General features: G+C 34.9%; 1 protein-coding gene and 1 long non-coding RNA gene across 3 annotated transcripts in view; both read right to left on the bottom strand.

The window, feature by feature from the left end:
- Nucleotides 1-23173, bottom strand: part of LOC126741017 (atrophin-1) — a 62754-nt gene that overhangs the window by 8937 nt on the left and 30644 nt on the right. Inside the window, exons 12-21 of one of the 2 annotated variants that reach the window (XM_050447275.1) lie at nt 21765-22086; nt 14656-14823; nt 14334-14538; nt 9603-9743; nt 9155-9303; nt 8800-9006; nt 7786-8009; nt 3327-3464; nt 3007-3253; nt 583-866 (exon numbers count right to left, since the gene is read on the bottom strand). In XM_050447275.1, coding sequence (XP_050303232.1) covers nt 583-866; nt 3007-3253; nt 3327-3464; nt 7786-8009; nt 8800-9006; nt 9155-9303; nt 9603-9743; nt 14334-14538; nt 14656-14823; nt 21765-22086 — 2085 coding nt within the window. Of the gene's footprint in view, nt 1-582; nt 867-3006; nt 3254-3326; nt 3465-7785; nt 8013-8799; nt 9007-9154; nt 9304-9602; nt 9744-14333; nt 14539-14655; nt 14824-21764; nt 22087-23173 lie in introns of both variants that reach the window. The other variant, XM_050447274.1, reaches the window with a different exon arrangement.
- LOC126741019 (uncharacterized) lies at nt 16112-21626 on the bottom strand. The gene is made up of 3 exons (XR_007662086.1): nt 20337-21626; nt 16678-17043; nt 16112-16311 (listed from the first exon to the last, which is right to left on the bottom strand). It is a non-coding gene; the product is annotated as an uncharacterized LOC126741019 (long non-coding RNA).

The raw sequence follows: 23173 nt of genomic DNA on the forward strand, positions 1-23173 counted from the left end.
GCTTCCAAGTGCTATAACACTTTAATATGTAACAAATTTGAAAATCTCAGTTCATCGGGTTTTAAAACTCGACTAAAGGGCTTCTTGCTGGGTAAATATAAATAAGAATAAAACTTCTAAACTGTTTAAGAAGCATTATTATTTTTCTCGCGTATAAGTAGTAGGTATCTCTATAAGTATTTTTTCACCTGTTTTTCCCTTAAAATTAATATTGTAACATAGTAGTTTTTAATTAATGCTGAATTATACATTTGACTGTTATTATTTAGAATTTAATGTATTTAGTTAGATGTTTGCCGATATTTTATGCAATATTGTAATTATGTAATATTTGATTTTTGTATGCTCGGTTAAGCAAACAGCCATGGCTGCCCTTCGCCGAGCCTAATAAAAAGACGTTTATTATTATTATTATTATTATTATTAATATTTAAAGAAGCATCTGAGCACCCATAATAATGCAGTTTGGAACAAAAGAGTGCGCGGTCCGGGGTATCAAAAGCCTTAGAATAATCTAATAATATTAAATTTATTTATGCCGTTGAAGGCCTAAACGATCACGTTAACAACACGCGTTATTACCTTCTCGTTAATGGCATTGGGATCGGGCGGGCATCCCTCCAGCGTTGTCGGATTGTACGGTTGTCCGTACATGAGCACTCGGGCGGCGACGTTGTCGCGCGCGCACGCCGAACACGCACGCGACGACTGCGTATCCGCGTGCTGATCCCTCATCACGTTGAAACAGGGCCACGTGCAGACGGCCGTTTGTAAATTGGACGGCCATCGTACCAGTTGCAACAGTTTTTGCTTTTTGCTCTCCGTTACCTCGTCGATGGTTTGGACGTTCGTCAGGAAGTACTCGTCTGAAATGTTCGATTAATCGGTTTGAAACGTGATCGAAAAAATATTTAAAAGTTACATGAACGCGTTGAAAGTTTTAATTAAGAATCTTTTAAAGGGTGACAGAAATCGGGCAAAAAGTTCTCAATATTTTCCAACTATTGATTCTAGAGCAGATTGCCATATTAGACAAGAAAAACATCAGTTGATTGCTATTTGCTTGCATTTGTTAGACTGAGATGAGAATATAAAGGTAGGATTTCAACTTTTCCACCATTTTTCCATATCACCGTTTAATTTCCAAAATAGTGTTTGGATCGTCTGGAAATATTGTCGTTCTCCCGTAATGTGTCTAAATAAACCCGAAAAATCATTCCCATCCTCTTCTAATTTTTAGACTGAGATAAGGATATACAGTGGACCACAAAAGTGATGGTACAATAGACAATTTATATATAAATTTTATTTATAATTTTTATATGAAATAAAAATCAATTTTTACTTTTATGTATTTATTTTTTCCAATGCCCAACATCATAACATAAACCTATTTGCATAATATATCTAACACACAATAAACAAAAAAATAAAATAAAATTTTCTATAAAAATTTAATCCACAAAAGTCAAGGTACTCTTAATTTGTGTAAATCAAAATATGCAAGTATCTTTTAAATTTATTGTTATTTTGTTATTTGCTAATAAGAACATTCCTCTAATACTATTCTGGCATTCGTTTTCAGTATTCACTAGAATATTTCTTCTTAACTTTGACTGGTAAATACAGTGATAATCATGGGAAGAACCGAATTAAGTGTCAGTGAGCGGAAAATTATTATTAATTTGCATAGAGAGGGAAAATCATACACCAAAATTGCAAAAGTGATTAAAAGAAGCAGGTCCACTATACAAAAAGTAGTAAATCGTTTTCAAAATGAAAACAGAATTGAAAATAAAACGCGAACAGGACGTCCTCGGAAGCTGTCAGAGCGCGAATCCCGGTACATATTAAATGAAATTAAGAAGGACCCAAAGAAAAGTGCCATACAAATATCATCAGAGTTAAGAGAAATGTTTGGAGTATCTGTTCATGAAGAAATTGTTCGCCGGAAACTTAACCAGGGTGGATACAAATCCTGTAGTGCACGTAAGAAGCCCCATGTTAGCGATATTAATAGAAAAAAAAGACTGGAATTCGCTGGAAAGTACAAGTCTATTGAACTTGATTTCTGGGATAAAGTTATCTGGTCAGATGAAAGTAAATTTAACATTTTTGGGTCCGATGGTCGTGTCAAGGTGTGGAGGAAACCCGGTGAAGCTCTTAATCCGAAAAATACAATCAAAACAGTGAAACATGGAGGAGGTGGAGTAATGGTTTGGGGTTGCATGGCAACTTCAGGTGTAGGGAAAATTGTTTTTATCGACGAAACAATGGATCAAAAAGTATACTTAAATATTTTAAAAGAAAATTTACGTGCCAGTGCTGAAAAATTAGGGTTGCATGAGAACTATTACTTTCAACAGGATAACGACCCTAAGCACAAAGCTTATACAGTACGTCAGTGGTTGGTTTTTAATACTCCCCATCTGCTGGAAACTCCTCCCCAAAGTCCCGATCTTAATCCTATAGAACATTTAATGGATGTTTTGGGGAGAAAAATTCGGCAACATGTGATTCATAATAAATCAGACTTAAAACAGGTAATTTTAGAAGAGTGGCCAAAAATATCCAACGATGTGACGAAAAAACTAGTTCATTCAATGCCAAATCGCTTAAAAGAGGTTATTAAACTGAAGGGTTTTCTCACGCGTTATTGACAGAACTTTATTAGCCCATAGTCTGAAATGTACCTTGACTTTTGTGGATTAAATTTTTGTAAGAAATTTTATTTTATTTTTTTATTTATTGTATGTTAGATATATTATGGAAATAGGTTTATGTTATGATGTAGGGCATTAGAAAAAATAAATACATAAAAGTAAAAATTGATTTTTATTTCATAAAAAAATTATAAATAAAATTTGTATTGTAATTCTCTATTGTACCATGACTTTTCTGGGCCACTGTATAAATGAGAATTCGACGACAACTCTATGTGTAATTCTATTAAATTCTATTAAACTCTATTAAATTCTGAACACACTTATACAATTTTCCTATTACCTTTCTCTTGGAAAATCTCCATAAGGAAATTACTATCGAGCGCCTGTGAGATCAACGTCTGTATATACACCTCGAAATTGTCCTGATAACTCTCGCTTCGCCTCATACATTCCTCTTGCATCTTCGGATCGGTTATCGTCAATTCGCTCTTCAAAAATTCGACGATCGTCTCTAAATGACTTTGGGATTTGTACTTCACCGGCACGGACACGTACTGCTTTTTACTCTCCGATGTCCACGACGTATACTAAAATTAATAAATTTTTAAAATATATAAATCAATAAATTGTGTGTTTTTTTTTTTAAGGGGATTTACTTACCGTCGATATATTCCTATATAACGTGCCGCCGTTTTGCTCGAAGGGTTCGTACTTCTGCAGTAGCGTTTTGCCGTCCACCCGCCATATGGCCGGCCATTCCTGGATTAATTCTGATTTTATGGCAACGAATTCACCAGTCTTAAAGAGAATAATGCAAGAATTACATACAGATGGTCGGAGATTTATGTTTATGTATCTGTTTAGGTGCAATTTTGAGACAAAGAATCGGTAGTATGCTTTTTTTCCCTCATAATATTTAGATAATTGACTAAAACAAAGAAAACATATAGCCACGGTCTTAGAACATAATACACGCGTAACATTTTATATTTTTATGACATTTTTATATTCTCACCTTATAATCCCTGTAATTAGCCATTAGATAATAGAATCTACAGAAAGGCTTACCTAAGATATTAAACAAATATTTGTTTATGCCAAAACAACACAATACCTTAAAGTCACAAATTCTTATAATCGCAAAAGATAAAAAAATTAAACAATTAAATACCAATAGTTCAGAAAGCCAAAAACTTGGGTATCTTTTTTTATAACAAACTATCTTTAATATTTAAAAAATCAAAAATTATTTGTTATCAAAGCAAAAATATAAAAGCTCTCCTAAAATCTAGAATCTATATTAATAAGTTTTTGTTACTTAATTATTACGGCAAAATAAATGGATTTGAATTTAAACATATAAATAATAAAGGGCTCTACGTGCTTCGTTCTAGCTAGCGCATCGTCAGACCTAAAATCAAATAATAACAATCTAAATAAAATTACATTTAAATACAAAGCACGAAAAACCTTTAAAACCCATTTCACAACTACGTAAATAAACCGAGACTATAAAATTTATGGACTATCTAAACCTAGTACCAAGTTACTTAAATGTCATCAAAATTATAAAACGTAAGGTGAAGATCTTAATAACAGACTCCTTTTGAAAGAAAAATGAGGTTGAGTTAAATTTTCCTAGTACAAAAGTCAACCAAGATACATGATGATAAGCTTAATGATTTTTTTTTTTTTTTAATTTTGGCCATAAATTTAGAATTTATTGTTCGTTTTTAACAAAATTTAGAATATAGTTTTCTTTTTATACAGGGTGATTTTCAACCTATGCGCATAAACTTGGGAAATGGTAGATGAAGATCAATAATGAGTAATAATGAGAAAAAAATGTAGTAAATAATTTTTGGTTTCCGAAATAAAGTTAAACAAATGTCAACAGAACGTGTATCAGACGAACTTATTTTGTTTATTAATAACTGATGTAAACAATAATGTTTGGAATTTGTTGTTTAGAATCTTTAGCAGTACTTAGTTTGTTGGTGGCTGTGATCGTTATTTTCACACGAACAAAATAAATGGGTCAAATGTAATGGCGTACATTTTTACAAACGAAGAACTTGTCGACATGGTTTTGTTTAACGGAGAAACGCATCAGAATGCAGTGACAGCAGCTGATCTGTATGCCCAAAGATTTCCCCGAAGATATCACCCGAGACGTGGGGCTTTCTTACGTGTTATTCGGCGGGGTAGAGAAACTGGCAATTTGCGGCCGCGGCCTGGACAAGATTGAGGAGCTATTAGACCTAGGCACATTCTAAATCTGGAGGAGGATATTTTAGAAGTTATCGAAGAACAACCTGGAATTAGCACTAGGACAATTGCAGCGCGATTTGGAATATCGCAATCTACAAGTTGGCAAATTTTAAGGCACGAGTTGCTGTACCCGTTTTATGTGCAGAGGGTACAAACCCTACTTCCAAGAGATTTGCCGCTTCGAGTACACTTTTGTGAGTGGTTGTTACATCTCCAGCAGTTAAGCCCAAACTTTACCATGAACATTTTAGTTACGGATGAGGCAAATTTTACGCGCAATGGAATTTTCAACTTTCATAACACTCATTACTGGGCTTTGGAAAATCCGCATATTACACGGAGAACATACTTTCAACAACGTTTTTCTGTAAATGTATGGGCTGGAATTCTGAACGGGATGCTCATCGGACCTTTTATTCTGGAAAATCGTTTGACTGGCGCTCGGTATTTAGAATTTTTGCGCAACAATTTACCAGTGCTCCTTGAAAATGTGAATCTCAACGTTAAGCAGAACATGTGGTTTCTTCATCACATTTTTCACGACCAGTGCGACAATATTTAGATCGTGTGTTTCCCGGACGATGATGGTCCAGTTGGGTGGCCCCCTCGCTCGCCTGACCTTAATCCATTAGACTTTTATTTGTGGGGTCATATGAAAACAATGGTGTATGTAAACGAAGTTGATACTGAACATGAGCTACGACATCGCATAAACGCTGCCAGTGACGCAATTCGCCTACAGCCTGGTTTGGCCCGTGCATGTACTTCTTCATGGATTCGACGAGCTCAAGTCTGTATCGAAAACAATGGAAACAACTTCGAACAGTTGCTTTAAATTAGTTTAAATTAAACACGTTAAAAAATACCCGTTTTTTACTTAAAAAAATATGGATATCTCCAAAACTAAAAATAGTTCACTACATTTTTTTTCATTATTACTTATCAGCTATCATTGCCCAAGTTTATGCGCATAGGTTGAAAATCACGCTGTATAGCAAATCTTAAAATTTAACCTTTTTTTTTAATTATCTAACATAGGGTACCACCAGGAACATTTTGATTTTTTTTTAATTCCCTAACTTATATATTTTAAAAATCTCGCTACGATTAACCCTTTTCGAGATATTTACATTTTTTTTAAGTTTTTAATGCGCACAAGATAACATTTTATTTTCTTACTTCAGGTTAAAATATTTGTTAAGTAGGCCGTGCTTAACAAGATGACTCATTATAAATGTCACTGTCAGGGTTTTTTTTTACTTGTCAGTTACTTTAATAAATCAAAATCACACAATTAGTAACATTATCTAATTACCTTTTGTTGTATTCTTTTTGTTACTTTTGTTGAAGATTAAGACCTTGGCTAGCATTTAACCCATTAGATTTTTGAACATGAAGATACATAAAATTAATTGTTTACGTAAATAAAATAGTCACAAGTGCGCAATTATTGGTAAAAATATTATTAGCAACTATATAGTAGATAAAAAAACGTAAACACCCGAAGAACTACAAAGTGGTCCTTATTTAAAAACTAGGATAACGCAACACAAAAGAAGCGTGCAACCTGAAATACTATTAAGGTCAATAAAATAAAACTGCTCTGGCAAAACATACTGACGCAAACATACACCAATTTAATTTTGAAGAGGTAAAGAACATCGACATCAAACATAAAAAAACATCAAAACAAGATACTGACAACTTAAGTACATCTTACGCAAATTTAATTAATATCATAAAACCCAAAAATCGAATTTAAATACTCTTCCAATACCCCTTGCATAACCATTTGACAACGTTTAAGAGCATACTTAAACATATTACTTATTTTAAAATATTTAGAACGATAACTTAAGAAAGCGAAAATAACCGTTTGTTTTGTTTACATTATCTAAACACTTAAAAAATTAAAGCCCAGAGCTAAAATATTATTTAATATTGTAAAGTACATTGTTATTTACATACCAACAGGTACATATTTCTCAATAACAAATAAACAAAATCATTTGAAACAGCATTTGTTCCATTTAAATGAAGAGCTTTGATTTTTCTGTGTTTTAAAGATGTATAGAAATAAGTAAAGTAGTCATTGAATAATGTAAGAGTTAATATACTTATAATTTTATAGTGTATTTTAATTGTTAATAATTGTTTTTTTGACCACTGTATAACATACCGTTTTAACTTGTCTATAAACGTTTTTTTTTTTAAATTTTATAGTGCCCTGAATAAGGCCTAATATAGGCCGAGCCATTGGTAATTAAAAAATCTAAAAAGCTTGGATTTTACTCGACTATTTATCCAACTAAACCCTTAAAAATTAAATCGCCGAGTCATTTGGAAACGAGCAATAATTTCTTTAAATTCGGCGATCTTTTAGTAAAAGAAATTCAAAATGTATTGAGACGCATTCATATCGATCGAAGTGTAATAAAACAACTTAAATAGTTCATGAATGGCGTTTTTGTTACGTGCATTATTAAAAACTTTAAATGTCATCTCAAAAAGCGTTAATCCTGGCGGGATTTCTGAAATATTCCCAAACTGTTTGCACGAAAACTAAAAAAGTTATGAAATAAAAAAAAATCAAAATGTTTAGAAATGTTCCCGTAAATAAATACATAATAGTGTGAATAGTGTTTTAAGATTTTTAGTGTTTTTTTTTTAATTTAAATGTAATTTTGTTTATACTGTTATTTTTTGATTTTAGGAGCGAAACACGTGTATCCATTATGTTATGAGACCGTGACTGTGTATTTTTTTCCTTTATTTTCGCATTATCGGTCCCTTTCAAGAAAAACGGATGATATACAATAATTTAAGATTCAATTCAATTCTTACCTACCTTAAAAGGATTGTCATCATTAACGGCGATTAAATTATTCTGCATCGATGCGGCAATGTTGTCCTCTAACGTCGGCACCGCCGGTTTACTCTTATGATTAACTTTCGATTTTTTATTGTTCGCTTGATGGTGTTCGCTCACGAAACCTAAACCGTCGGAGTCGTTTATGCCCGCTCCTTGCGCGGCCGCCGCTATTAAGTTTCTTGGCTTTTTATTCTTCGATCCTGCTATAATCAATTAGTAATAGTCAATACTAAATCATGTTTCTTTCAATTATCTGCAAATTGTAATTAAATAATCACTGAAATGATCGTAAGGAGTCATAAAGGCTTATTGTGCGAGGGAGATTTCCGATATGTTCGATGTCAATAGTCAATGAAGTCAATAACAAATCTTACTTTGGGCCTGAATAATAAGGAAACAACATATTTGAAACTGAAAAAGTCCGGAATGAATTTTTGAGATATGCTACATTTAGAAGTGGACATAAATAAATAAATAAATAATCCTTATTTAGCACTTGCCTAGTTATTGAAAAGTAAAGAATTTTACAAAGCATAAGGACATTAAAGATGCGAACTCTCTCGTAAAATAAAGATTTTTGTAAGGCTGTCGTTTTAACCGACTCTATGTTATAATTTTTCCCTCGAACGAATATTATAGTCATGAAAACCTGATCTTTTTTTGATTTAGAAAATCGTTAAAATATCTTGGTGATTGTTCATGCTCTATTTTATATATTAAAACCAAGTTCGCCTTTTTAATGACCTGCCCGATAGACAACCAGTTTAATGCCTGTAATGCTTACTATTGGCCTTCAATGACCCTCTCCTAGTACAAAGTTATTAGCCAAAATAAAAAACAAAGATACTAGACAACTATAAAAGTTAACATACTGGGTGTTTTTGGGTGCAAATATTCCTCCCTAATATTTTAACAGATCTCATATGAAGGCAATGGTAAATTTGTCACGTAGGCCATAAATTATTATTGAAAAGAACAATTATAATTTACCGGGCCTTCCTTTCTTTTTCTTAACGGGCATCACGTCCTCCTCGTCGACAACGGCTGCCGGCGTCCACGCCGGATCTGAATCCTCGGAGTCCTGGAATTCGGGCGGTTCGTCCGGTTCATCGGCGTCCTTAATTATGTCCGTTAAACTGTTTTTGCCTTTCGCTTCGCGCTTCTTTTGTTCTCTTTTCGGGACATCTTCCGGTTTTACTATAAAAAAAAATCCATAGCATTAATATATAAGTATAATCCTATTGAAATAACTAAAAGGTGCATAACTAAATATAAAGAACTATTAACTTAAATATATAAGGAACATTTAATTTCGCGTTTTTGTGGGTATTTTATTTCTTTATACCTCTAATTCGTTCTCTTTTAGCCTTTTCTAACTTCTTCTCCCTTTCCAACATTTTCAGTCTCTTTTTTTCGGTGGGGCCGCCGGGTTTACAGGGCCTACCGTGTTTTTTCCGTTCCATACGCTCGGCACGCTCTTTTTCCATCCTTTCCCTTCAATTTAAAGAAAATTTATCACAAATACTTTATGATTTATAACGACATTTATTTAATACGACATCAAAGATAGTAAATGTTTGCATCAAAATTGAATAAATATCACCTTCGTAGAACCGTTCATGTTTAATTTAAAATGTGGACTCTTGCAAAATTAAAATGACAATATTTGATCCTATAATCGAAACTGATAACTGATAGCTATGCGCCAAAACAGTATTTCTTTATTTCTAAAATTGAGGTTAAAAACCTGCGTAAATCAATATTTTTTCTCTGCTAGATCCCGCGATACCTACCTGTCCCTAACTGGATCCACAGCCACTCGCATATTGGGGTTTTGCGATTTCCGCGGTCCGAAAAATTCATCGTCCGAACTGAAACCGTCATCCGAGCTGTCGAACGAGCCCTTTTTTCGCTCTTTCGGCAACGGGAAGTACCTAGAACAATGAACAAATCAATCAGGATTCAAATAATTCACTCCTTCAATAGGTCCAAAGCCCGTTGACATCTATTGTTTTCCAGCCAGACTGTTCCAGACGTACCATGACTGAACCCCAATATCCGCAAGAATTTCATAGTTAACCCTTTGTTTCCCACCGGTTTTATAGTGAAACCACCAACTAATTAAATCATATTTTTAATGCTATCGGTTTAGCAAGGTTATATAAATGAATCTCGACAAGAAGTCCAAAACGATAGCTGTATTATTGTAGTACCTTTATTGTCAAACCATCTCTAATTATTGATTCAGCCAATGCGAGGTATAGTAGTTTCAAAATTTTAATTGACCTACAGTTTCTAATTTGATAAAATTTAAAAATTAATTTTCGCAGTTTTGTGTTTGTGCTTTCTATATGTTTATCTCAATTAATATTTTGATCCATTATAATTCCTCAATATTTAATACTTTTAATTTTTTTTATTGTGTGTGCATTGACATGAAGATTCTTTTAACAAACAAGGAAGCGTGTGCATTTTATATTTATCAGCTTCATATTGACGAGTGTTAAGAATACTAAAACACATACATTTTGTTTTGACCGTCACATAGCCATAAAATTAGTTATATCATAAGAAAAAACTAAACTGTTAACAACACATTGTTTAATAAACATTAAGGAGGCGTTATCTGTAAAAGTATACAAGGCTAAACCATACACACTACAAAAAAACGCTTCCTTCCTGTATTAACCTTTTTGAATAATTATTGATAAGCCCATTATTGATTATAAACTGCTATCAGGCCCGCGACCTAAAAATAGTGTCCTGCATAACAATAAACATTGTTTATATGGCCTATAGATTTAACAAAAGCTTTCGACACGATCAACTTTTTTTGCAAAAGTTACATAATATTGGGATATGAGGTTTAGCACAAGCCTTTTTTAAAAATTATTTAGCAGGGAGAGAACAACAATACGTAAAAATAAATGAAACTTTTAGTGGTACAAAAGGCCCTTATTCATTTCTCTATATGTTAAAATTAGCCTTAGTACAGAGAGATCTTAAAAATATATTTGGCTGGTTCATCAGTAATTTATTGACAATGAACTATGATAAAAATAAATAGATGCCTTTTTCACCTATACTCAACATTTACCAGAGTAGTATAATAATATTATACAAGGTGTCCAAAAAGGGTATCAAATTCAAATTCAAATTCAAAAGACTTTTATTACCACTTAAACATTGTACATAGAAAATTACATTTTTTTATTACAAGAATTTACACAATGCTAAGAGTAATGCGGACTGAACTGCGATTATAAAAACAACCGATAACACATACACGAGCTAGCGCGCATGTGCTGCTCAGACCGTTAAAACATACTAACCTAATTACAACTAAAAGAAGAATAAAGACTTTCCCAATTATAATTATTAAGAAAATAAGTCATTAAACAAAAAAAAAAACAAAAAAAAATATAGTGTAATAATTTACTATAGCAATTACATTAATATAGGTACCATCTGTGCAATAGACAGAGAGGAGGAAGGGCGGCAAAAAACACGAGCCGAGGCTGGAAAACCAGGGCAACACGACGCAAAAATGAATAGATATTCCAAAATGAACCATTTAAAATTTTATTTTTATGCCTGCAAGATCAACAAGACCAGTGTTGATTTAAAAAGTAAGAACTCAAAAATAATATGGTTGCAATTAAATAAAAATAATTAAATTATATTTTTAATAAAAATTTGGTGGTGTGAATTTGTTAAAATGCCTATGTTAGTTGAGAATTAAGAAGAATTTCTTTAACATATGCAATAAATTTCTTTGGTGAACTATTTTTAATGTAATCCGGTAACTTGTTCCACATATGAATGCCTACATACTGGAATGATTTTTTAAAACCTGATGTTCGATGAAAAAGAATTCTAATTAAGTTTGGATTTCTTACACTGCGTATATAATCATGGTGAAAAAATAAGTCTCTTAAATATGGCGGCTGACCTGATTTAATTATTTTGTAAATTAAATTATACATATGACACTTCCTTCTATTTCTCATATTTAATATAAAATGTGAATTTAGATAAGGAGTAATGTGGTCTCTATACGATATATTAAAGGAAAAACGCATACAACTATTTTGCAGTTTTTGCACCGTCCTTGACAGAGATACGGTTAGTGAGTCGCCATACACAATGTCCACGCATAATCCACCAAAGACAGTACAAGCGAATTGCAAAGCAAATATTTGATGGTAACTGATTTTTTGTATTGATATGAGTTTTTTAAACGACCGTAAGCAATTTTAATTTTGTTCTTAATGTGGGAGGCAAAGCTGAGATTTGAATCGAATATAACCCCTAGATTACGTTTTTCCGCAACGGTTGGTATAGCTGTTCCATTAATATTAATTTTAAAATTTTCCATGCAATGCTTTGAAGCGTTTAATTTGAGGCTATGGTTTTCAGCAAACAAAGCAATCTGATTTAAGTCGGCGTTAATTTTATTCTGTGCCACCTGCACGTCTGATATTTTAAAAGAATTATAAATTTGGGAGTCGTCAGCAAATTGGTGCAGCTTAGAATTTTCGATGCACTGATTCATATCAGCAACATAAAAAGAGAAAAGTAAGGGGCCTAATATGGAACCGTGAGGCACCCCTTTTTTAAATGAGAAAAACCTTGAAAATTTAAAATCACCATCATTCACCGTTCGGACACAATGTAACCGATCTTTAAGATAAGAGCTAAAAAAATGTATGGCATTTGCCGAAAAACCATAATAGTGCAGTTTTGCCAAAAGCATTTGGTGATCTATGGTATCGAATGCTTTACTTAGATTTAAAAGAGTTAGGCAAGTTATTTCCTTTGAATCCTCTTTAAACCTGATATCATTAACAATACTAAGACTTGTTATAGTACTATAAGATTTACGAAATCCTGACTGGCAATCAGGAATAATTTTTAAATTATAAACATAGTCAGCTATTTCGTTATATACGTGACGTTCTAAGATTTTTTAAATGACAGGCAGAATACTTATTGGCCTAATGTCTTTATAATCTGTTGGACAAGGTATTTTTGAATGAGTATCGCTTTTTTCCAGTCATTGGGGAATTGGTTTTCTAAGATGCAGGAATTTAAAATATTGACTAATGGCTTAAGACAAAAAGGAAGATATAGTTTAAGATCTCTAATGGAAATTCCATCACCATCTATTGCATTTGACCCTATTTTATTTATAATATCGACAGTTTTATTTTCAGTTATAAGACTTATATTAAATTCCGTCTCAAAGTGACTAAATGTATTTGAATTATAAAAGTTAAGTTTTTCTAATGATGTGGAATTAGTAGGGCCCACGGTGTTCGAAAAAAAATTATTTAAGTCCTCGGGTAAATTGAGATTTTCAGGAATAGGGTCAATTTTTTTTTTAGTAAAATTAAGTTTTTTTGCTTTGTTCCAAAATTCTTTACCCTTTTCTATAGACATTTGCTTGAAAAAAGTAATTTTTTCGCGATTAATTGCGTGTTTAGTATAATTCTTTAATTGCCTGTAATATGACAAATTCACGAGAGTTTTTTTGTCGAGTATATTTTTTCCGAGCTTTGTCTCTTAATTTAATTAGATGTTTAATATTACTCGTTATCCACGGCGTAAATGGTCTATCCTTATATAGTCTTGTTTTAAACGGAGCGTATTTATTTCTTAAATAGGAAATATTATTGCTAAGTAATGACACTTTTTGATTAATGTCAAAAATATAATAAATATTATGCCACTGTAGCTGCTGGACCTCCTCCCCAAATGAAGTCATGTTAATAATATTGTAGTCCCTGGACCTAACGACTTTTTTACATAATTTTGTTTTTGGTAAGTTTAAAATCGCTTGAACTAGATTATGATCAGATATGGACTCCGATATACAGGTAGATTGAGAGCTAAGACACTCGATGTTACTGCTATAAGTGTATTAGACCGATTGTTGATTCTAGTAGGGTTATTAATCAGTTGCCGAAGATCGAATACTTTCAAAAGATACTTAAAGTTTTGAGTTGCTGCAGTTGGTCTAAGTAAATCTATATTTAAGTCCCCCATAAAAATTATACTATCATAGCGTGGAACAGATATAGTAAAAATGTCTTCAACAAGTTCAAGAAATGTAGGTATGCTAGAAGAGGGTGGCCTATACATATTTACTAATAAAAAATTTCTTTTATTTGCAATAAACCTTATACTTAAATACTCAAACTCATCAGTTATATGGGGAAATGTTACTAAGGAGAACTTAATGACTTTCTTTGCATAAATATTTTCAATTTTCAACTCATTCTGATGCGAGGTTTTTTTTTTAAGTACTTTTCTAAGATGCTAAAAGTGACCAATCACGAGAGCGGATTAGACGTCGTAAAAGCGGCAAATGAGCGGGACTACGCCGCCTTAAATGCATAAATAAAGTGCCGATACCCTATTTGGACACTTTGTATGACGAAATCATCTAAAAAACTATTTGATAATGATTTTTAACCCATTTCAAATTGCCAAACTCAATAAAAACCGAAAGGATTCTCTACCTAGGATCGTCCTGGGGATCACCGCTGGTATTCAACCGGGTGACCCCTGGAGGTGGTCCTGACAAGTTCGGTAAAACGGTGCCGCCCGCAACCGCTCCGTTGGTATCGGGCGGAACCGGGGGTCCCCCCGGTTGGGGCGGCGGTTTCGTTTCGTCCGTCGGTCTTCGCGTCCACGTGTTCGTCGCTTGTTTCCTACCCGGACCACCTAAAACGAGTTTTAAACATTCCATAGAAATGACGGTTTATTTATTCATTCATTATGATACAACTGAACTTAAAAGTACAATTCAAATCATCTAAAGAAAAAAAAAATGTGTCTTACCTCTCATAACGGGTGGCGGCGACGTGTCCCTTTCTCCCTGTAAGAATTTGAGGTAGCTGCTCATGAAACCCGCGCCTGGACCGGAAATTGCTTTGTCCAACGGTTTCGGTCCAGGCGCGGCCGCTCTATTTAGACTATGGTTCATCACTTGGGGACGAGGAACAGTTTCTGAAAACATAAACAGTAGTTTTAATCGTTTAAACGAGGCAAAATCGAAATTATTTTAAAATTTGTCACTCCTCCAACGTAAATAATGTAATTTTTTTAACTTCTTCCAGGCAGTTATTGACACCATTTTTAGCTTCTTTTAGGAAATTTAAAAAAAAAACAATTTTTGAAGCCTAAAAAAAGTCTGGCTACCTGTGGAAATTGGAAGCTAGAACTAGGATACATAAGTTCCTTATTGTATCAGAATCCGAATAAAGATGTTATCTTTTATTGCGATAATTGCTCTGCAAAAGAATAAATATTTATGGCATCAACTGCCTGGAATGAATTCATTATTTTTAACAATTTCAGGCAGTTGATACCTTCTAAGACAAAATTAATAAAAATTACTCCATCAACTGTCTGAAATCAGTAAAATACTTCTATCAAGTCCAGGCAGTTGAAATAAACAGAGACCTATGGTGCAGGTACCACTCTCTCTTCCAGAGTTAGTCGAAAAACTCGTTCGTTTCGTTAAAGAAAAGATTGAGAGGTAAATTGTTTCAAGTACAAGTCAAAATTATATAAAATTTCTCTATGACTCTATTAAATGCCTGGAATTAATAAAATATTTTTATCAATTCCAGGCAGTTGAACCCGGAAACCTTTTAAGACAATATTCAGAAGAATGACTCTATTAAAAGCCTGGAATTAATAAAATCTCTTTAGTAATTAGTAAATTTCTTATTAGTGGTCACTCTCAGAATGAAAGAGATAATAGAAAAACAAATTAAGTCAGGCTCTATACATTCATCGCCGACATATACAACGTTAATACGCACAGCTAAAAAAGACGAGATATCCAAAAGAAAGTAGAAATGAACCATGAGAAATTGATAAAAACAGAAATTAAACAAAGTGGTACGACCTAGAGATGAAAAAAGATCATCCTCATTTTTTGGTCAATCTTTCAAAAAACCCGTCGTTGGCAAGTCAATCTTTTATATCTGCCTATTTAATTCTAGTATTATCATAAAAATTGTACTTTCTACTGCGAAAAAATAAGACATCAAAGAACTCATTGATAAGAAAGTCATTCCAAATTGATGCCCTTAGTATTTAACTAAAAATAACCACTTATGTCCTAAATGTAATTTGTTATGTTTGGCAGGATTTATACATATATGAATTTTTGAATATTTGTATTATTGTTTAATTTAACCCAGATAAAAAATATCGTAAAAATACACTTTTCCCCCGAACTAATTATTTTTTTTTTTTAACAGGATCCGAACAGAACTAAGGGAGTGAGAGAATCACTTTGAAAATCCTGAAAAAGTCGTTTTCGACGTCCGTTTTTGAGGCCAAAAATGGGCATCAAAAATGCCATATCTCAGCTATTATGAGAACTACGATCTTGCGGATGGTCTCGTTGGATTCAAAACGACGAAACTAAGACAAAACCGTTGGAATTTTCCCGATAGCTCTCATAGAAGCCGAGATATCGACCTTCAAAGTTTGGAATTATTCATTTTTCGGGTATACCCCCCCGTATCGATTTTTTTCACCAAAAATTGATTTTTTTCGAAATCAAACTAAGTATACCAGCGTCTTATTTGGGTCACCTAGATTACGAAAACACCGGGTTATAACATGATCCGAGCAGAACTAAGGGAATGAGAGCACTTTGAAAATCGTGAAAAAGTCGTTTTCGACGACCGTTTTTGAGGCCAAAAATGGGCATCAAAAATGCCATATCTCAGCTATTATGAGAACTACGATCTTGCGGATGGTCTTGTTGGATTCAAAACGACGAAACTAAGACAAAACCGTTGGAATTTTCCCGATAGCTCTCATAGAAGCCGAGATATCGACCTTCAAAGTTTGGGTTTTTTCATTTTTCGGGTATACCCCCCCGTATCGATTTTTTTCACCAAAAATTGATTTTTTTCGAAATCAAACTAAGTATACCAGCGTCTTATTTGGGTCACCTAGATTACGAAAACACCGGGTTATAACAGGATCCGAGCAGAACTAAGGGAATGAGAGCACTTTGAAAATCCTAAAAAAGTCGTTTTCGACGACCGTTTTTGAGGCCAAAAATGGGCATCAAAAATGCCATATCTCAGCTATTATGAGAACTACGATCTTGCGGATGGTCTCGTTGGATTCAAAACGACGAAACTAAGACAAAACCGTTGGAATTTTCCCGATAGCTCTCATAGAAGCCGAGATATCGACCTTCAAAGTTTGGAATTATTCATTTTTCGGGTATACCCCCCCGTATCGATTTTTTTCACCAAAAATTGATTTTTTTCGAAATCAAACTAAGTATACCAGCGTCTTATTTGGGTCACCTAGATTACGAAAACACCGGGTTATAACAGGATCCGAGCAGAACTAAGGGAATGAGAGCACTTTGAAAATCGTGAAAAAGTCGTTTTCGACGACCGTTTTTGAGGCCAAAAATGGGCATCAAAAATGCCATATCTCAGCTATTATGAGAACTACGATCTTGCGGATGGTCTCGTTGGATTCAAAACGACGAAACTAAGACAAAACCGTTGGAATTTTCCCGATAGCTCCTATAGAAGCCGAGATATCGACCTTCAAAGTTTGGGTTTTTTCATTTTTCGGGTATACCCCCCCGTATCGAATTTTTTCACCAAAAATTGATTTTTTTCGAAATCAAACTAAGTATACCAGCGTCTTATTTGAGTCGCCTAGATTACAAAAACACCGGGTTATAACAGGATCCGAGCAGAACTAAGGGAATGAGAGCACTTTGAAAATCGTGAAAAAGTCGTTTTCGACGTCCGTTTTTGAGGCCAAAAATGGGCATCAAACATGCCATATCTCAGCTATTAGAAGAGCTACGATCATGCGGATGGTCTCGTTGGATTCAGAACGACGAAACTAAGACAAAACCGTTGGAATTTTCCCGATAGCTCTCATAGAAGCCGAGATATCGACCTTCAAAGTTTGGGTTTTTTCATTTTTCGGGTATACCCCCCCGTATCGATTTTTTTCACCAAAAATTGATTTTTTTCGAAATCAAACTAAGTATACCAGCGTCTTATTTGGGTCACCTAGATTACAAAAACACCGGGTTATAACAGGATCGGAGCAGAACTAACTGAATGACAGCACTTTGAAAATCCTGAAAAAGTCGTTTTCGACGTCCATTTTTGAGGACAAAAATGGGCATCGAAAATGCCATATCTCATCTATTAGAAGAGCTACGACCTTGCGGATGGTCTCGTTGGATTCAGAACGACGAAACTAAGACAAAACCATTGGAATTTTCCCGATAGCTCCCATAGAAGCCGAGATATCGACCTTCAAAGTTTGGGTTTTTTCATTTTTCGGGTATACCCCCCCGTATCGATTTTTTTCACAAAAAATTGATTTTTTTCGAAATCAAACTAAGTATACCAGCGTCTTATTTGGGTCACCTAGATTACAAAAACACCGGGTTATAACAGGATCCGAGCAGAACTAAGGAAATGAGAACACTTTGAAAATCCTGAAAAAGTCGTTTTCGACGTACGTTTTTGAGGCCAAAAATGGGCATCAAAAATGCCATATCTCAGCTATTAGAAGAGCTACGATCATGCGGATGGTCTCGTTGGATTCAGAACGACGAAACTAAGACAAAACCGTTGGAATTTTCCCGATAGCTCTCATAGAAGCCGAGATATCGACCTTCAAAGTTTGGGTTTTTTCATTTTTCGGGTATACCCCCCCGTATCGATTTTTTTCACCAAAAATTGATTTTTTTCGAAATCAAACTAAGTATACCAGCGTCTTATTTGGGTCACCTAGATTACAAAAACACCGGGTTATAACAGGATCGGAGCAGAACTAACTGAATGACAGCACTTTGAAAATCCTGAAAAAGTCTTTTCGACGTCCGTTTTTGAGAACAAAAATGGGCATCAAAAATGCCATATCTCATCTATTAGAAGAGCTACGACCTTGCGGATGGTCTCGTTGGATTCAGAACGACGAAACTAAGACAAAACCGTTGGAATTTTCCCGATAGCTCTCATAGAAGCCGAGATATCGACCTTCAAAGTTTGGGTTTTTTCATTTTTCGGGTATACCCCCCCGTATCGATTTTTTTCACCAAAAATTGATTTTTTTCGAAATCAAACTAAGTATACCAGCGTCTTATTTGGGTCGCCTAGATTACAAAAACACCGGGTTATAACAGGATCCGAGCAGAACTAAGGGAATGAGAGCACTTTGAAAATCGTGAAAAAGTCGTTTTCGACGTCCGTTTTTGAGGCCAAAAATGGGCATCAAAAATGCCATATCTCATCTATTAGAAGAGCTACGACCTTGCCGATGGTCTCGTTGGATTCAGAACGACGAAACTAAGACAAAACCGTTGGAATTTTCCCGATAGCTCCCATAGAAGCCGAGATATCGACCTTCAAAGTTTGGGTTTTTTCATTTTTCGGGTATACCCCCCCGTATCGATTTTTTTCACCAAAAATTGATTTTTTTCGAAATCAAACTAAGTATACCAGCGTCTTGTTTGGGTCACCTAGATTACGAAAACACCGGGTTATAACAGGATCCGAGCAGAACTAAGGGAATGAGATCACTTTGAAAATCCTGAAAAAGTCGTTTTCGACGTCCGTTTTTGAGGCCAAAAATGGGCATCAAAAATGCCATATCTCAGCTATTAGAACAGCTACGATCATGCGGATGGTCTCGTTGGATTCAAAACGACGAAACTAAGACAAAACCGTTGGAATTTTCCCGATAGCTCCCATAGAAGCCGAGATATCGACCTTCAAAGTTTGGGTTTTTTCATTTTTCGGGTATACCCCCCCGTATCGATTTTTTTCACCAAAAATTGATTTTTTTCGAAATCAAACTAAGTATACCAGCGTCTTATGTGGGTCACCTAGATTACGAAAACACCGGGTTATAACAGGATCCGAGCAGAACTAAGGGAATGAGAGCACTTTGAAAATCCTGAAAAAGTCGTTTTTGACGTCCGTTTTTGAGGCCAAAAATGGGCATCAAAAATGCCATATCTCAGCTATTAGAAGAGCTACGACCTTGCGGATGGTCTCGTTGGATTCAAAACGACGAAACTAAGACAAAACCGTTGGAATTTTCCCGATAGCTCCCATAGAAGCCGAGATATCGACCTTCAAAGTTTGGGTTTTTTCATTTTTCGGCTATACCCCCCCGTATCGATTTTTTTCACCAAAAATTAATTTTTTTCGAAATCAAACTAAGTATACCAGCGTCTTATTTGGGTCGCCTAGATTACAAAAACACCGGGTTATAACAGGATCCGAGCAGAACTAAGGGAATGAGAGCACTTTGAAAATCCTGAAAAAGTCGTTTTTGACGTCCGTTTTTGAGGCCAAAAATGGGCATCAAAAATGCCATATCTCAGCTATTATGAGAACTACGATCTTGTGGATGGTCTCGTTGGATTCAAAACGACCAAACTAAGACAAAACCGTTGGAATTTTCCCGATAGCTCCCATAGAAGCCGAGATATCGACCTTCAAAGTTTGGGTTTTTTCATTTTTCGGGTATACCCCCCCGTATCGATTTTTTTCACCAAAAATTGATTTTTTTCGAAATCAAACTAAGTATACCAGCGTCTTATTTGGGTCACCTAGATTACGAAAACACCGGGTTATAACAGGATCCGAGCAGAACTAAGGGAATGAGAGCACTTTGAAAATCCTGAAAAAGTCGTTTTTGACGTCCGTTTTTGAGGCCAAAAATGGGCATCAAAAATGCCATATCTCAGCTATTAGAACAGCTACGATCATGCGGATGGTCTCGTTGGATTCAAAACGACGAAACTAAGACAAAACCGTTGGAATTTTCCCGATAGCTCCCATAGAAGCCGAGATATCGACCTTCAAAGTTTGGGTTTTTTCATTTTTCGGGTATACCCCCCCGTACCGATTTTTTTCACCAAAAATTGATTTTTTTCGAAATCAAACTAAGTATACCAGCGTCTTATTTGGGTCACCTAGATTACGAAAACACCGGGTTATAACAGGATCCGAGCAGAACTAAGGGAATGAGAGCACTTTGAAAATCCTGAAAAAGTCGTTTTTGACGTCCGTTTTTGAGGCCAAAAATGGGCATCAAAAATGCCATATCTCAGCTATTATGAGAACTACGATCATGCGGATGGTCTCGTTGGATTCAAAACGACGAAACTAAGACAAAACCGTTGGAATTTTCCCGATAGCTCCCATAGAAGCCGAGATATCGACCTTCAAAGTTTGGGTTTTTTCATTTTTCGGGTATACCCCCCCGTACCGATTTTTTTCACCAAAAATTGATTTTTTTCGAAATCAAACTAAGTATACCAGCGTCTTATTTGGGTCACCTAGATTACGAAAACACCGGGTTATAACAGGATCCGAGCAGAACTAAGGGAATGAGAGCACTTTGAAAATCCTGAAAAAGTCGTTTTTGACGTCCGTTTTTGAGGCCAAAAATGGGCATCAAAAATGCCATATCTCAGCTATTAGAAGAGCTACGACCTTGCGGATGGTCTCGTTGGATTCAAAACGACGAAACTAAGACAAAACCGTTGGAATTTTCCCGATAGCTCTCACAGAAGCCGAGATATCGACCTTCAAAGTTTGGGTTTTTTCATTTTTTGGGTATACCCGTATTGACCCCCGTTTATTTTCCGCAAACTTCTCAATCGAAAGGTCGACTAGGTGGTATTTCTGAAAAGGTAATTAAAAGACCTTTAAAATGAGGGATCACTAAACCCCTCCTTTCCATTTAAGATTTTCTGCTGCAATTTGATTAAAAACTAACCTAAAAAAGGTGGTACCTGTTCAAATTGACCTTCTGTCTATATTTGTCTTTTTCAACTTTATACGAAGTTTACTTTAATCAATAAATAAATAAATAAAAGCGTTTATTATTATTATTATTATGAATATAAATCTTACCGCTGGACAAAAAGTTCAACTCCTCCTCGATATTCGGCACCACCACTTTCGGTTGATCGTCCGGCTGTTGATATTGGGGCTGTTGTTGAGGCGGCGGGGGCGGTTGCTGTTGCGGCGGCTGGTGTTGCTGCTGTTGCTGTTGTTGTTGCTGCTGCTGATGCTGTTGCTGAACCGCCGCGTGTTGCTGCGCCGCCTGATCGTTATAATTCGTCAACGGGGTTAGTTCCACCGTGGACGGGAACTCTCCCGGGTGATTCGCGAGATGGAACGGCGCAAAATACGGTAAGGGCGGCGGGGGATGATGCCCGTGCGGATGAGGTACCTTAAGAGAAGTGTGTCGAGGTCAATGAGAAAAGGTATAATTGATTATATCAAGAGTTTTTAGGTCTGGTTAATGGGAGGGCCAATGCAAAGGAAGGACGAGTTCTTGGTGTGTTTCTTTAATGTTGATATCATGTTTTTGGTTCTCTGGTTTGGTTTGAATAAGTTGATTCAGATATATTTTTTTCGCAGTAATACCTGTGGGAAGCCCTTTTTTTATAGAACTAATTTTTTGTGAGTTTCTCTGGTCAAAATATTTAAATTATTGATTTTTGGTACTCTTTAATGAGTATTTCAGCCTTTTCTCAAAAAAATATAAAAGTTCACAGAGTAAGAATCAAGATATCGATTAATTCTTATCACAAGAGTGCTCGGGAGGAACGAATTAAATTGTCTCTTCTCGGCACGCCACTAACTTAAGTTCTACTCGATCAGAATTTTGAAATTAATAAGTTATCGTCTATTCTGAGGTCTTTTTGGCATTTTAAAAAGAAATTACTAAAATTCATTAACTAAAAATCAAAGTTCGAGTTTTTATTAACAAAATAACTTGTCTCTTATTGGCACGTCAATGTCTTGGGTTCTAGTAGTCAAAATTTTACAATCATTGACTTATGGACTACTTTGAAGACTCTGTTAGTTCAAATTCATTAATTAAAAGATATTGGACTTTTAAGTCCCGGAGTGCCTGTAAGAAACAAAATAATTTGTCTTTTATTAGGTTCCAGGCTTGTTAGGTTCCACCCTATTTGATTAGGGATTACGTCGGGTGTTAGACTTGTAGACAGAAAAAGAAAGTCGTATAATTGGTTACGAGAAATTAATTTATTCTCCTAAACTTTAACTGGTTAATCGCGGCAATCTCTGATTTTACACTTTATATACAACTATTTATATTTTATGGATTTTTATAAAAGAGCGCGGAGCCCGGTACTATCTCTAATATGCAACCACCTGGTCTAACATATCGCAAAGACAACACTCCAACGACTACTGTTTTAAAGGCGAAAACCGAAATTCAGACTCGTTACAACCATTATTTTTTGCATGCCCTACTTCCTTTTTATTACAGGCGGCTCGAACTTATC

Source organism: Anthonomus grandis, chromosome 10 (assembly GCF_022605725.1).
Source record: "Anthonomus grandis grandis chromosome 10, icAntGran1.3, whole genome shotgun sequence".
NCBI lineage: Eukaryota > Metazoa > Arthropoda > Insecta > Coleoptera > Curculionidae > Anthonomus > Anthonomus grandis.